At 40.1% G+C, this 17,557-nt stretch overlaps 1 protein-coding gene across 6 annotated transcripts in view; it reads left to right on the forward strand.

The window, feature by feature from the left end:
- The first annotated feature begins 15,542 nt into the window (after positions 1-15,542).
- LOC119027258 (SH3 domain and tetratricopeptide repeat-containing protein 1) overlaps positions 15,543-17,557 on the forward strand; it is a 58,557-nt gene continuing 56,542 nt past the window's right edge. For 4 of the 6 annotated variants that reach the window (XM_037112267.1, XM_037112269.1, XM_037112272.1 and 1 more), the window contains exons 1-2: positions 15,544-15,720; positions 17,232-17,285. In XM_037112267.1, the coding sequence (XP_036968162.1) occupies positions 15,618-15,720; positions 17,232-17,285 (157 nt within the window). In that variant the 5' untranslated portion in view covers positions 15,544-15,617. Of the gene's footprint in view, positions 15,725-17,231; positions 17,286-17,557 lie in introns of all 6 variants that reach the window. The other 2 variants (XM_037112273.1, XM_037112268.1) reach the window with 2 other exon arrangements.

Here is a 17,557-nt window from a genome sequence, read left to right on the forward strand (position 1 = left end):
CTCTCCTTGGAGCTCTCCTGTGCAAGAGATGACTTCAGGGAAGGGAAAAAGTCTTCCTCATCAGATGAGCTGGATCTGGTGGCATCTCCTGACAGCAAGGAAGGATCCTCAGTGTGCTGCTTGATGTAGTCTATCCCTAAAATAAAGAGAGGGTGAAAGTAGCATTAGGACAGCTAAGATACCATTAATCTAATGGGTGATTAATGAAAAGTCTTTTATTTTCATTTCAAGACTATAATTGTGTATAATGCAAAATCGGATGCATCAATTTAATTTGATAAGTTTAAATATGACTGTCAAAATTTATTATCTCCATCTTACCCATTTTGACTGTAGCATCATCTTTTGTCCATTTAGATTGTTTATTTATTGATTTACTTATTCTGAAATGCCAGTATTTCTTTGTTCCTAGGCAGACACTAGAGGCACATCATTTTGAAGGATGAATCTTTCATTCCCACTCAGTAAAACATTTGTTTTAAATATGGCCACGGGTGTTCTTCTTCCTTGCTTTGCTAGCAGATGCTGTTGTGGCAGCATCATCTATATTTCCTCCAACAGTGTCAGTAGATGAGGCGGCTGCCATGGTTATGTCCGTGGTTTACAGCGGGACTAACGACAGTGGGTCACACGTGTCGTGAATACATTCAATCCGGATCATAAGACAATTTGGCTATTATTCATATATGTATGTATATATATTGTTTTGTAATGAGTAACAAGAGTGTCCTATGATAATATAGCACAGTAAAAGTATGTATTTTTTCTTTAAAATGTACATAAGTAAAAGTTGAAACAACCCAGCTGACACAGAACGTTGTATTAACGTTAGTCCTTGGTTGGATATGGGTTGCAACGTTAACCAACTAAAAATTAATGTTGAGATAATGTTTAAAGCTGATGTCATTTCAACATAAAATAACAATGTCAAGCTTACATTGTTATTTAGTTGTTTTTAAGTTATGTTGGCAAGCAACCAACATCCAACGTCTAGTCGACCTCACCAGTTTACCTAAAAATATATGTAGAATTCTGACATTCAGTTGTAAGGTAGGTCTTTTGACCAAAGCCCGATGTTTTTTCAACATTATATTGACAACATATAAACAATGTCAAAATCTAACTCCAAGCTGATGTTGTTACATAGTTGGTTTTAAATTATGTTGGCAAGCAACCAACATCCAATGTCTAGCCAATCTCACCATTTTACGTAAAATATACGTATAATTCTGACGTTCAGTTGTAGGTCTTCAGACCAAGGCCCAATGTTTTTTCAACGTTATATTAACAACATACAAACAACGTCAAAATCTAACTCCAAGCTTAGTTGGATTTAAGTTATGTTGGCAAGCAACTAATATCCAACGTCTAGTCAACCTATAGGCTAGATAGAATTCAGTGTGAGTGCAAGTAGGCTACACAAGATATGGTGGAAATGACTGTAATACTGTGTGACAGTTACATTTTTGATAATAAAAAAAACATGTTGATGGTTGGCTAACATAATGTATTTTAATTATTCAACAGATCGATATTTCAGGAGCATTTTTCAAATATATCACATTTCTGAACATTTTCATTATTTAAGTTTGTCTGGGAGTTTGACGAAGAAAGTGGAATTTGTATAAAATGATGTTTAAAAAAATGCTCAAAGAAGATAAAATTGAGAACAAATATTGGGAGTTCCAATACAGGCTGACACTTACCCACCTTATTCAGATGCAGATGGGAAATGTGAACAGTGTGGGGTAACTGAATCTGTGCAACATGTGATAATGGAGTACACATGGAAGGAGAGGAGAGCACTTAAGTTAAATTTAGAAAATCTAGAGTAGAGGTGAAAGAAGAAGTAATTTTATTTTATTATCTTTTATTATGTTTTAATTTAATTGTGAATTGACTGAACAGTTACAAAGCACTCTTTTTAATTCTGATTGTATGGTAGGCTATATGTTTTTTCAATATTGTACTGTCATGACAGCGATGGTGTTGCTTCTACGTAGCATCTTCAAAAGTGTGCATTAATATGTGACATAGAATTTGATACTTTACATTGTAATTTCTCCATCTATTATCAAAGTATTTACTAGTAATACAGTGAAAAATAGTAGAACGTGTTGATTTACGGTGCAGCTCAGTGAATATCATTACTGCAGGACTCTACTGCACACGGTAATCGACTCACGGAGCTTCCCCACAATGAGCCTGCAGCTGGAGAGGTGAGTTTTATTTTTCTTTTCCGACATAGCCGGCAATGATATCAAATCTTTGATGCCTCGAAATATGTGCTGGGACCCTGTTTCTAATATTGCTGAAGTTTGGTGCTGTTCTGAGCATTATTTGTGGCTTTTTGATGGCGATTTACACCCATTCACTGCAGTATATTGTTGTTGTGCGGTCAGTTCTAAGGATGCTAAAACTACGTAAGCTAGCGGTCCACAAACTTTATCTCTCGAGAGGTTGGTCGTACTCGGTGTCAAGGTGTGTTAGAACAAGGATTAAACTTGTACCGAAATATCCCTTTAATCATATTTCACACACATCGCTTGAGGGTTGTGCAATATAATTTTTAGTCATGACAAAAAATAAATATAGTGGTATAAATGTATTGGTTGATTTTATTACCCGGACCTGAACTCGGTGCACCCCCTGCCCCCATGCTCGGCCTGTTGGATTTGATCAAATACAGATGACATGTGTGAAAGAGGATAACGATTTTTTTTGGTAATGTCATTGAGTGGACTGTAGTCTATGCAAGGTCTCAAGGATCCATCCCTCTTATCTACGAAGAAAAACCCCACCCCTGCTGGTGACGATGAAGGACGGATAAGACCCACTTTCAGTGACGTGGTGAGGTATTCTGTCATGGCCTCTTTCTCTAGTCCGGAAAAAGAGTACAGGCGGCCCTTAGGGATCAGGTCAACAGCACAGTCGTATGAATGGTGTGGAGGAAGAGACAGAGCTTTGGTTTTGCTAAAAACTTTGTTGAGCTGGTGGTAGCAGGGGGGCACCAAGTTCAGGTCCGGGTATTCGGATTCTGTGGTTGGATTGACAGAAAACAGGTTAATTTCCGCTTCATCTTTGCCCTGGGCTAAACTCATAAAACAGCTTTTATGACAGTCTTTCCCCCATCTGTTGATGTCTCCGGACCTCCACTCTATCTTGGGGTTGTGGTGAAAAAGCCACGGTTGTCCCAATATCAGTGTGTGAGGAAGATCTGAATAGGTAGAAGCGAATTTTCTCTTCGTGGTCCTTAGTGTGCATGTGAATGGGTTCGCTAGAGGTTCAGATTTAATGCCTAAACCAGGGGTCGGCAACCCGCGGCTCTTTGATCCCTCTGATGCGGCTCAGCTTTTGAAAATAATTAATGATTTAATTAAAATGTATTTTATTTTAGTTCGAAAACCTTCCTGGGCAGCAAAGGGCTCACATTTCCTGAGCTGGAACAGCCAGAGTGGCTGGAAAAGCTACACTTCTTGGTAGACATGACAGCGCACCTGAACGCACTGAACACAGCTCTTCAGGGTAGAGAACGCACAGCCCTGCACATGTTGGAGGGGGTTTTGGCATTCGAGCGCAAGTTGACAGTGCTTGCCAGAGATTTACAGAAAGGTACACTGTCACACTTCCCCAGTTTGAGAGAGTTCAAAGAAGCTCGCATGATGAATTTGGAGTATTTACATTCTGCAGTCATCGCAATGCAAACAACGTTTGGGAAACGATTCAGTGAGTTCAGAGAGGAAAAAACCACATTATCCTTCCTTGTCACTCCCCTAAGCCTCGATACATCCCTGTTGAATATGACAGCATTTCCAGGTGTGAGTCCACCTGATCTTGAGATGGAACTGGCTGACATAGCCGACAAAGACATGTGGGTGTCAAAGTTCAAGCGCTTGACGGCGGACCTTGAAGATGTTTCACGTCAGAATGCCGTTCTTGCTCAGAATCACAAATGGCGTGATATTGAGAACCTTCCCAAACCAGACAAACTTATCTTCGAAACTTGGAATGCTATACCCAACATTTATGTGAACATGAAAAAGTATGCACTTGGAGTCCTGTCGATCTTTGGATGTGAGCAGGTGTTCTCCAACATGAAGTTTATTAAAAACAAACATCGCACACGCCTCACAGATGGCAGCTTACAATCCTGTGTGAAGATGAAGGTGAAGGCATACAGCCCCGATGTGCAGACGCTGTGCGCTGAGGTTCAGGAGCAGAAATCACATTGACCAACTATGATCAATATTTTAATTGCCTATTATTTTGCATATATTCATATTTTTTCATTGTTCAGTGAAATAGACATTTTATTATTCAGGTTGACAGCTGACTGCACGGCGCCAGTAAAAGGATAACGGCACACAGAGAGAGGACGGCATTTTTGGTTTGCTGCCAGTGGAAGTTCGAAAACAGAAAAAAATCAAAATAATAGTGAAAGCAACAGAGAAATATCTGGGAGTTGATGCCATTGGGTGGGAGGAAGTGGAGGACATGTTGAAAGGTCACCCAGTTTGCAGACACTGTCACAATCATCTTTATGGGGTGGTGGTCATAAGTATATTGCAAAGTTTGTCTCAGGTCTGCAGGATAAACCCAGTATAAGTTGTGTTCAAGAAACATGGCTGAGAGCACAATGGGATTTCATAATACAAGGATACACAGCTACAAGGCAATGACAGGAAGATGGGGAAAAGTGGTCGGGTGGCCATTTTTTTTAGAAATGGAACAAGGTTCAGTGCTGTTCAATTGGGGAGAGAATGTGAGTCCATAACAATAAATATTTGTGCAGGCAAATATGAGCTAGCAATAATTAATTACTATAAACCATGCAATTTAAGTATAGATATATTGAACATGGTGTTGGGGGAAGTGCAGGGGAAAGCGGTGTGGTGCCGAGATTTTAATGCACATAGCACTCAATGGGGGAGTGAGAGAACTGATGAAAATGGCTCACTAGTAGAAGAATTTATAGAAGATAAAGGATTAGTGTGTATGAATGAAGGGAGGGGAACGAGGTGTGATTGTGTGCAAAATAGAGAAGATAGAAAAAAGAGTTTGACTGATTTAACGATGTCATCAAATGAAATAGCAGGCATCACTGCTTGGGAGGTGCTAAATTAAACATTAATGGGTAGTGACCACTATCCAGTCATTATTTAGACTGGAGTAGAGTTGCAACGGGAGGAGGACATGAGATTGCCAAGATGGAAAATTGATAAAGCTAATTGGGGACTCTTTCAAGAACTGAGTAGAAACAGATTTGAACAATTACATAAAGAGGCATGGGCAGATGTGGATGAGTTGAATAAGGGAGTAGTCACAGCTGTAATAAAATCAACAAATGAGTCTATCCCAAAAGCATCAGGGTGCAGGAAAGAAAAGAATATGCCATGGTGTGATGAAAATTGCAGACAAGCAATTAGATTAAGGAATGGCGTATTTAGGCTGTTAGTGGTTAGCGGTTTAGCAAAAGTGATGCTATTGCCTGAAACACTAATTAAAGTTCATAGTTAATAGAATCTATCAGCAGAGGCTAAGCAGCAAAGGAGTACTATGCTGGCACAAAATACATGGGTTAATAAGAAAAAACAACAACGGAAGACAGTCTGGATCTTCCATTCAGTATGTATGAGTTAAGGAGGGCCATCCCCAGCACCTGGCAGTCAGTGCCAGGGAAAGATGACATTCGCTACTCTATGTTAGATAACATGAATGACAGGTAAGTAACAAAATATGGGATTTAAGGGAGATTCCAGCTGCATGGAAGCACTCATAGTGCCAGTTTTAAAACAAGGTAAAGTTGACCCATCAAACTACAGACCAAATGCTCTTACATCTCAATTAGTGAAAACTATGGAAAAGATGGTAACAGAGAGGTTGATGTATTTCATAGAAATTAGAGATTTATTTTCTTTGTGTCTGAGTCGGTTTCATATAGGGAGAAATGCAATGGACTCAGTATTGTGCTTAGAATAAGAATTTAGGAAAGCACAGACAAATAAAGAGATAGTGGTTGCTGTGATTTTTAACATAGAGAATGTGTATGACATGTTGTGGAAAGAAGGCCTGCTAATCAAACTGGATATGTTGGGAGTGGGAGGGAAGATATATAACTGGGTGTTGGGCTTCCTGTTTGGGAGAATGATAGAGGTCAGAGTAGGGGAAGAGTACTCCCCAGTATATATGGTTGAAAATGGAACGCCACAGAGGAGTGTATGTAGTCCAATACTCCTTAACTATATGATTAATGACATCTTTGAGGAGGTGGGGGGAGGAATAAATAAATCATTTTTGCTGATGATGGGGCATTATGGGTAAGGGGGAGGAATCAGAAATATCTGCAGAGGAAGCTGCAGGCAGCGGTTGATACAGTGGAGCAGTGGGCAATTAGGTGGGGATTTAAGCTATCAGTTGCAAAAACTCAAGTGATATGTTTTGCAGAACGCCACAAAGAACTATCAATAAAGTTATATGGTGAAACACAGGAGCAACTTAAAGTCATTTGTGTTTTGGGAGGGTGTGTTTCAACTATCGGGGGATCACACTCCTCAGCCTTCCGGGAAGGTCTACTGCAGGGTACTGGAGAGGAGAATTCGGCCGATAGTCGAACCTCAGATTCAGGAGGAACAATGCGGAACACTAGACTATCTCTATACCCTCCGCAGGGTGCTTGAGGGTTCATGGGAGTTTGCCCAACCAGTCCACATGTGTTTTGTGGACTTGGAGAAGGCATTCGACCGTGTCCCTTGAGCACCCTGCGGAGGGTCCCGGTGCATGTTGGACTCCGGCAGGGCTGCCCTTTGTAACCAGTTCTGTTCATTATTTTTATGGACAGAATTTCTAGGCACAGTCAGGGTCCAGAGGGGGTCTGGTTCGGGAGCCACTGGATTTCATCCCTGTTTTTTGCGGACGTTGTCTTGTTGGCTCTGTTTAGCCAGGACCTCCAGCATGTTCTGGGGCAGTTTGCAGCCGAGTGCGAAGCAGCTGGGATGAAAATCAGCACCTCCAAGTCAACCGGAAAAAGGTGGCTTGCTCCCTCCGAGTTGCGGGAGAGTTCTTGCCTCAAGTGGAGCAGTTCAAGTATCTTGGGGTCTTGTTCAGGAGTGAGGGAAGAATGGAGCATGAGATTGACAGAAAGAATAAGATCTCGGATACAAGCGGCTGAAATGAGTTTCCTCCGCAGGGTGGCAGGGCGCTCCCCTAGAGATAAGGTGAGGAGCTAAGTCACCCGGGTGGAGCTCAGAGTAGAGCCGCTGCTCCTCCACATCAAGAGGAGCCAGCTGAGGTGGCTCGGGCATCTATATCGGATGCCCCCTGGACGCCTTCCTCGGGAGGAGACCCCGAGGAAGACCCAGGACATGCTGGAGTGACTGTGTCACTCAGCTGGCCTGGGAATGCCTTGGGATCCTCCCGGAAGAGCTAGGGGGAAGTGTCCGGGGTGAGGGAAGTCTGGGTGTCCCTGCTCAGACAGCTGCCCCCGCAACCCGGCCCCAGATAAGCGGAAGAAAATGGATGGATGGATGGACGGATGGATGAAAATGAGTACCTTAACAGCATCCATGATAGCCAAACAAACTGTAAACACAAGGTGCTCACGTGACGTTAAGCATTTTCTGGTGCATAATGTGACGTTTGAGAACCTAAAACCCTGTTTCTTCCAGTTGACACAGCAACACATAACCGGCGTTATCAGACATCTCCACTTTGGCCGGAGTTTTTAGAAATAATCGTTTTTTGTGATAAAAACAGGGTTTTCGTGTAAATGAGAGGCTAAACTACAGGGAAATATCTGCATCTTCCCTTGGTGTAAACGGGCCTTAACTGCCACTTTGAACTCTGGAATGTAAACTGCAGCTCCGGTGCATCCATTTTCTGGCTCTTTCAATCCATCTGTAAATATTACTACTCTATTTACATAATTCTGTTCAATATGACTCCAGTAATCCCTGCCCTGTCCTCTTTTTGAGTTTCTGCTGAATATTAAAGTCTACTGACGGCATCTGAAACAACCAGGGAGGAATTTCTGGTAGAAGAACATTCGAGATATACTGCACGTAACATAAATCAATATTTTCAGCCTTTACATTTCCAACCCAGCCTGCCAACGTCGCAGCTGCCGATTCTGGATCCGACCTGGGTGAACCACTGTCTGGTGGGAAAACTTAGAGAAAGAGGAATGGCATGAGAACTTCTGAAGGTCACGGTCACGGTCATTTTTATTTCAGGCCTTTCAAGGCCTGAAATAAAAATGTTGTTTTTCCTTTATTAATTTGTCGGCACTTTCAACAAAATGTTGAATTTGTTGCACTTTTTTGCAAAAAAAAACAAAAAAAAACAAATTGTATCTAAGAATAAGTTTGGAAGGAATATTGTGAATTTCAGTGGAGGATAGTGAGCTCAGCTGCATAGAAGGTGTTTGGCTGGAAGAGTGTTTGTAGATTTTTTACTATGCCTGCACAGAAATCACATCACTCAGACAGCTCCAGCTGCTAGAGGAATTGTTGCTCCCAGGAAGGCAACCACTATCATTGTTTTGGGCCTATCCAAAAGTAAATGCCTTTTGGCATAACATTTATTCAGAATTAGTTTCTATATGTGGGACAAAAATGTATTTAAATGGTATGAACTCCTCTTTGGCCTTTTATGTTCAACTTCTACAAATATTAAAACAAAACATTTGTTTGATATCCTAAGCACTGATGCTAGAAAATCAATTACAAAGAAATGGTTCCAGCCGGATGCCCCATCTATAGAGAACTGGTAAGCTATATGAAATCTTTGTAATGAAAAGAATGTCCAGTGAGTCTCCAGGAACATAGATTTGAGGAAATTTTGAAAAGCGGAATATGTATATGACTATGACTACGCTGAAGGAGTGTAAAGCTTCAGCAGTTGAGATGGGAGAGACTCTGCATACAACTTCTGCCAGGGTTTTTCACCAGTCAAAGCTTTATGGGAAAGTGGCAAAGACAAAGACACTGTTAAAGAAAGCTCATCTCAACCAGAGTTCACCCAAAGGCATGTGAGTTGCTCATTAGACTAGGTGCTATGTTTGCTGTTAACACCTGATCTGATCTGACCTGAATGCAATCACTTAATTTGGGCCCGAGCGGGTCTCGACCTGCGGGGTCCCTATTGTTTTTCGAATGATGACTTTTTCATCCCAAATTATCGAATTTTTCACTGCCTGAACATAGTACGGCCAAACTTGAAATATACATCACACCTGCCGAAGAATTTCATAATCTATTGTTGTCATCAGTTTCCACCACTAGGTGGTGCTATAATCAAGGAAAGTGTGTTTTGGATTGTAACTCACACATATACTTTGTTGCACATTTAAAAAAAAACCTTATATCCATTAACTGAATTGTGTTGAATATGATGGTATAGGCCATGCCCTTTTCCGTCTACTGTTTTTTTCCACAAATTTGCAAAATGTCACAAACATACTTTTTTTAACTCCTCCCATGCAATTTCACCGATCTGTACCAAACTTTGCACACAGCATCTGTATCAATAAGTTACTAAAATAATTTTGATATTCCAAACATTACTCAAGTTATCAAATAACAACTTCCTGTGCATTTTGCTCAAAACACGATGTGTTGCATATCTCGACATGACATGAAACCCTACTACTTCCCCATGAGCCACTAAGGCTTTGTGAAAAAATGATAAACTTGAAAAAATGATATGCAACAAACTTTACAAGTAGCATCTGTGGACAAAACTTATCAAAAGCTTTCATCTACATCACACCTGGTGGTGCAGTCCACTTTGGTGCCTCGCCATGAAACCATCAACTCATTATTTTCCACATACAATTTGCCATCTACTCCAAATTGCTCAAACATATAGAGGGTCTTTCCCTGAAAACATCTATGCAACACACTCCGATATCAGCATGCCCCGATGCATGTGGACTGCAAGGGCCTGTTCATTGCTACTTGCAGCTTTAATTTGCATTTTATGTGTTTATTTTTTTGGTTTTCTGTTTCCCCTCGACATTAATTTTTTTGCTCGGTATGTTTTTTGTATATTGACCATTTATGAAAAAGAAGAAAACAATTAGGGGAGTTAATACTTTTTATGGGCCCTGTATAATTAGCATTTGATGTGAAGTGAAAGAGGAGTGTGAGATGCATTATTATTAGGGCTGTCAGGCGAATACAAAAATTAATCTAATTAATTACAGGATTTGTAATTAATCAATCTAATTAATCACATTCACAAGAATTCAAATTCTAGGACATTAGTGTGCATTCCATAAATGAAATTTAAAAGAAAATGGTCAAGCACATCCCAGCAAACCAATTAGGCCAGGTGCATTATTCAAAAATGCAATACAAATACACTTAAATAAATAAAATTCAGAAATAAAACAAGGCTGAGTCTCAAATAAGCACTTAAGCAGACTCTCAATTCAAAATGAGCACTTAAAGCTGACTCAATACAGCAATTCAAAATGAATAGTTGAAGTATAGGGCTGTGAACAGTAACAGAATTTGTCTTCAAAATAAGAGCTTTACATTGCACCCCATTTAGAACTGGGTTGTTGGCGGGGGGCTTTTAATTTGAAAGTAGTGACCGTCCTTAGCTTGCCGGCACAACAACAAGCTAACACAGCCAAACAGCTCCAGAGACTAAGGGGTGCTGCATCTTCTGGATCTCTGCGGCTGTCCAGTTGTTCATCTTAATGTCTGCGGATGAAGTGATGGACTGACTGCTGTGATCAGCTGTTTCTTGGTTTTAAAACTCCCCGGCTGTGGGTCACACAACAGTGCAGTTCATTGACACTGGTGTTGTGTTGGTCGTTTGAACGAACAAATCTTTTAAGTGAACGGAATCACTTCATGAACTAATTAATTCCTTTCTCAGTTCAGTTGAGCTCAGCCGCGATCATGCTGGCCGGAACTGCCGCCTCTCACTCAGAGAACTGTGAGGACGTAATTCATGTTCGCGCTGTGATTTGTTCATGAGTCGCGAACCTACTGCACACAGAGAACTGTCGCTGCGGATGTGATTCTCGTTCACGTACTGTGCTGACAGTGGCGCTGTGTCAGGGCAGAGGAGTTGATTCACTTTCAGTAACCGTACTGCTAAAATTAGCACTGTGTTGCTAACATCCGTGTAGCATCAAGTGATTTTACTGCACAGTAAAAGTCACTCACGTTCGCAAACGTGATTCTCAGACCTGCTGAAGACGTGAATCATGTTCGCGCCGTCACTCACGTTCACGAACGTGATTCACGTTCATGCTGATTCAGTGACAGTGCTGTGCGAACATGATTCACGTCCTCAGCAGGTCGTTTGCGAACGACTGATTCACTCATGATTCACATCAATGAGGACGTGATTGTCGTTCATGTACTGTACTGAAAGTGGCGCTGTGTCACTCACTCACTCACTCAGGGCAGAGGAGTTGAAGTCACTCACGTTTGTGAACGTGATTCTCAGCAGGACGTGTTTCACATTTGCGCGGTCAATCACGTTCGCAAATGTAATTCACCTTCACGCTGATTCAGTGACAGTGCTGCGCGAACGTGATTCACGTCAATGAGGATGTGATTCTCGTTCACATACTGTGTTGAAAGTGGCGCTGTGCCACTCACTCACTCACTCAGGGCAGAGGAGTTGATTCATGTTCAGTAACCGTACTGCTAAAATTAGCGCTGTGTTGCTAACATCCGTGTCCATCCATCATGTTAAGTGATTTTGCTGTGCACAGAGGACACTTTCACTTTTTTAAATAATTTTAGTGCAAGTATACCACTCCAAGCAGCGCTGCGTCTCCCGCAAAAGATTGTGCACTATAGTCCGTGAACGCACCGTCCCCAAGTAAGTAAACATGAACCTCAGGGCTGAATCATGGACTGAATGACGGATCATTTGTCTGCTTATCAGTTCAGGTAGTTGGAGAGCACTGAACGATTTGGTGAACGAATCTTTTGAACAAATTATTTTAATGAACAGATTCTAGAGATTCAGTACAGTAAAAAGAACTGCTGCTCCCATCACTAGCGAAGTGACAACACGTCCGGACAAGTTCCTTGGTGCTAGTGCTACCATGACGTGCCACAGCCAAGTAGTCTACAGGTCATTCAATGAGCAAAATTTAAAATGCTCACGCATTGAATTGCCACTCAGAATCTCAGAATTAATTGCGTTAATTTTTATAATGCATTAATTTCAAGTGCAATTAATTAATCTAATTGACGCGTTAAACTGACAGCCCTAATTATTATATTTTAAATAATTTCTACAACTAGGTTTTAATTGACCCCTCACCATCCGTGTCACCAGTTTCCCCAGTTTTGGAAACGTTTTTACACCTGAGTCAAGGTTTACGTAAATGTACACACATTTCCACATCAAGTTTTTTTTTCTTTCTTTTTTTTTAAATCACCCCAATTTATGCCTAGAAAATAGCAAGTTCTATGAATGGGGCACCTGGGCTGTGGACACAGCCTTCATAAGTGGTCCCACATTTTCTGCCAGGTTTTCACACATGATTGTATTAATATGACCATGAATACAGGCTGTGTGTCTTTTTTTATTGTCAGAATAATAAAGATACCTTGTGAATTTGAATATTGCTTTCTAGTTTTTTCAGCTGTATACTTTTCACAACTTTTGTAATTAAAGCCTCGGGTCAGGCCCATCAATAGTTAAGTCTAACCAAACACAGCCTACTGATGTGCTGGATAATGCTGCTCCTTTACCCATTTACAGCACTCCCTCCCAGAAAATGGTTCCAACATTCCTGGGCTTGGATGCTGAAAAAAAAAATCAGTTGATGCAGCTTTAAAGCTTTTAAAAGGTAAATGATCAACTTGTAAAATCACTGAAATATATCACAAGGTACCTAAAAACTCAGGCGTTGAAAGGAGAAAAAAAAGAATTCAAAGCAGGGATTACATTTTCACACACACACACACACACACACACACACACACACACACACACACACACACACACACACACACACACACACACACATTTATGCACTTTACACTACATGGTCATTTGACAACTACTGTGGGTGGTGTAGAAGTGTAATAAAGTGATTAAACATGTCATAAAACGAGTGACTATCATATAACACTAGCTTTATCAGTCACATTGCAGGATGTGTATTACTTAATTGCTGAGACATCACATGTCTAGTGATGTCTTCCCTGTGATTGTGTGTTTGATGCTGTTATAAATTGTGTTGCTTCAGTTTTAAAAAATAACTGCTACTGCTTAGTTGCAATTCTGTTAGAGGAACTGACTGGAGGAGAGGAAATGCTGAGTCTTTTCCTGGGATGACACACACTGATCCAAACCCACACACTACCAAACAGGGAGGGAATCTTTGAGTGGAAAGTTTAGGCTCGAAGGAGCATATGTCTACAAGACAATAGGAGAGGAAGTCTAGCTGGTGATTATGTAAGATGATTATTCAGATTTAGGTCTGTGCCATAGCTTTATTTGTTCAGTCATTAATTATTAACCTGAAAACTGCACACTAATTCTAAAGAGAAGTAGAAACTTATTTCACAAAAACTACATAATGGATCTAGTTATTTAACTGATGGAGATACACAACTTGTAGCATGCTTGTAAAAATATACAGAGGTACTAACCCAAATGGAATCAAGGTGAGCCTAAGCCAGTCAGTGCCTCAGGCATGTCAATAAAGTTACTTGGGGATTTAACAGACGCACCTTCAAAATAAGAGCCTACATGTTTTATTTCACTATGGCACACATGCTGTTACCATTCATGTTCCTAGCCACCAGTTTTAGAAATGCTGAATTAATAAGTTCATATAAATGGATTCATATAAATGGATAAATAAATAGATATAGTTATATGTTTAAGTCAATAAATAACAAAACATAATTTGATGGAATAATACTAGACACCTAAATACCAACTTTCTACAGTGCAAACTTCTGATAAATGTAAAAAGTGACTATTTAAAACTAATATGGTACATAAAGAGATAAAGGGTAACTCCACCAGTTTTACAGTTAAAGTGGGTTTACAGGCCTTAGGGATTACTGCATATTGAAAAGTGTAGCAGCATAAAGCTTTTTGTGACTCTGAAGAAAGCTGCATGTTGCCTATGGTGAAGTCACTTAGGTTTGTTTTTTCCTCAATAGAAAAAAAATATGTGTGGAATAAAGAAGGAAGGAAGGAATATCTCTGTTCTGCTGTATCAACTTTGATCATTGTTTTTTTTATTAAATGTCTATAATGAGTGCAATACTAAATCAATGGACTGCTCTTCAAAACCTAGCACCTACATTACCCACAAAGCAACTTAGCCACAAGTGACATCACTTAGGAGGCAATTTATCCGATTACATGCAGCCTCCTCTGAAGCCACAAAAAGGACAACAGGCAAAAAAGTGCTCCCCAAGACCTGTTAACATAATTAATGTGAAGAATTGGTGGAGCTATCCCGTACGGAGTCCAGCCCTTCACCAACCACTCCACCCAATGAATTAGACTTACTCAGATACATAAATTGTTACACTAAATAAGTAAAATAAATGCACATGCCTTAACTAAACAAACAACAAGAAAATGAATTAGCAAAACATTTTAAATATGTCAAAACTAATAAAAAATTAATTTCATACAAATATTGTACCAAACGTAGGTTTCACCACACCCTCACAACTTTTATTTTCATATTCTATTTATTTGTAACTGTTAACAGTTATATATCTTTGAGAGCTGGTGGTGGATTTCTGCAGGCACAGACAACCCTGTACTCAGGTGACCATCCAGGGAACGGACATTGAGATTGTCCTGACCTCTTTCTATGGCTCTGTGGTGGCATCAGTACTATGGAAGCCATTTTCTATGGAGTTGTCTGCCGGTACAGCAGCATCTCGGAGTCCCACCCCCTGCAGGTCACTCTCATGACACTGGGCAGCGCCTTCAGCAACAGACTGATACACCCTAAGTGTGTGAAGGACAGGTATCGAAGGTCCTTCCTACCTGCTGCTGTCAAACTGTACCACCAGCACTGCTCCCTATAGACTTAACCCTGAACTCTACATTGTGCAATATGTCTGTACAAAACTCATTTCTGTTTTTTGCATATTTATTTTTTGGAGTTAAAATCTGTGTATAAAAATTTGCTGTTAATTTTGCACTATATCATGTAAATATATATATATACGTCTATTCTATTCTAGTTCTTCCCTTTTTAATTATATCGTTTATTGCTATATTGCTATTGTTTTTTGTTTTGTAATGCTCCGTTGCTGCTGGGACAGACAAAATTCCCCGTCTGCATGACATTAAAGGCTTTCTGATTCTGATTCTGTTTCTTTGAGGTTTTATTCCACAAAAACGAGCTTTAGCCTACATTAAATCTTATCTTGACACCCTAACTAACCCCTAACCCTTTGAAGAAATCTACAATTTATCAGATGAGATTTAAGGTTTTATGACCTTTATTTTGAAAAGACACCCGGGACAGTTGGTGTGGTCACCTTGACATTGTTGACTCTTACTGGGAGAAGTTTAGTTGCCCTCTCATTCTGTCATGTGATTGAGCGTTGCTGACTGATCACCGGGGGGACGGGGACTGTGTGGTTGTGTTGGACATGTCAGCCGGTTCGGACCAAGACGATGGCAGCCGCGGGTCCAGGAGGAAAATCTGTGAAGACGGCCAGCAGCACCCGGAGGCTGCGGAGGAGTTCAACAGCAGTGGGTATCTGTTGTTATTGATATTATGTATTGTATTCTTCTACAGAATTGTTAGGATAAAGGCGCCATGTAGGCTAATTTTGCACTTGCCAATACTATTAGTATATCTTTTTCGTGAGGATGCCATTATGTTTAAAAAGGTTGGTGTCATTTTCTATCAAGGTCTGAAACTGAAAATCAAAAACAAATGATGAAACGTGAATTGCTCAGTAAATATGTCATTAAATGAAACACACAATATTGGAAACAACAGACATTCAATAATTTATAAAATGTTACATAAATTAATGTTTCTGTTTCAATTATCGTATCTAGACAAATTTATCTTGTCACCTTTGTATTATTTCCCACATTTTTTGTATATCAATTAATTTACCTTTTTTTTAACTAAATGCGTCATTTTTCAATTCATTCATTGATTTCTTACTTATTTTCTGGATTATTTTCCCTTTGAATTTTTATTTCCACAAATGTATTTAATACTGCATTGTAAAATGTCTTAATCCACTTCTGCTCCACTATACAAAAGAAGATTTTGTCAAAGTACTTCATGTGGTCAACTTTTCATTTGTTGGTTTATCAACAACAGAGTTTTTCAGAGGTCACTGTTGACCAGGCTTAATATGGGCCTTCAGCAAACTAGCCTGATACTTTTCAGTAGTCCTAGTATGCTAGGCATGTGTCTATAGTTAGTCCAACCTACTCCACACTGATGCAGGTCCTTCAAAGCATGACGTTTTAGTAGCTTGGATGATACTGACATCAGGCACTGAATTTAATGAATTTACTGTTAATCTGACCACAAATTAGATTTCACTTAAACTGAGAACTCATGGAGTTAGGCCTCACAGATTAATGTACAGGCTCTGCCTCAACATTACCTTTACTACATTTTGCACTCACATTACTAGGTGGATAGATAGCTTTACTTGTCACTAAATTCATAACAGTTCCAGTGTTATGGGATACTGCAATAGCTAATCAACATTGGGGACAAGTTACCGCATTGCTTTATGTTTATACAGGAAACACGTAAATAACTAGAATTAAAAAGCACCCCACTTGTTAGTGTAAGTTTAGGTGAGGTTCAAGGTTCCACACTTGGTTGAATTTCCTACTTTTTCCAAACCAGTTATGATGTCACAAATCCTGCTGGGTAAATTGATGAAATGTTAAATAGTTAGAGTTTTAAGCTGGGACAAGCGCTGAGCTGGCACTCTCTGTCCCCTGAGTCAATCCTCTGGTCTAGGAATTGAACAGGCATTCTTCTGGTCACTGCTCTGGCATTGTATTGAAAAGAAAATGAATTGTCTCATGTATTGACAAAAAGGGTAGTAGGTTCAGTTTGGTGGCTTTTCTCTTTTACTCTTTTTCCATTTGTAAATGACACATGAGCCAAAGGCCTATGAGTTAGTAGTCTGTAATAGTGGTTAAAATGGCGGTAAGCCCGTGGTTACATGTGTGACACCAGTGCTTCTTCATACTCTTGATAGTGTGTTGTTTCTCCTTAGATGCGGCAAGTCTGAAGAGAACTCTATCAACATGTGAGGAAAACATCCCAACAGGTACCTTTAGAGCAATGGTGGTTCTGACAAGCCATTTTATTTTTGTTGTTAGTCATTCTACTTGCTGCTAGTGTTATTAATGTATTCCACAGGCCTTACTTAGCCTGATTGGTTGCCTTTTTAGTTGCATTCTGTTTTCATTCAGACTGCTAAATGCATAGTGTAGAGTGGTTATGTCAGTTTTTCTTGCAATTCTGATATGGTGATGTATGAGCTGTATAGCCAGGTACATTCCCTGACCTCTTCAGCCTCCCTCCTGGTATTCTGCTGCT

The sequence above is a fragment of the Acanthopagrus latus genome, chromosome 10 (genome assembly GCF_904848185.1).
Source record: "Acanthopagrus latus isolate v.2019 chromosome 10, fAcaLat1.1, whole genome shotgun sequence".
Lineage (NCBI taxonomy): Eukaryota > Metazoa > Chordata > Actinopteri > Spariformes > Sparidae > Acanthopagrus > Acanthopagrus latus.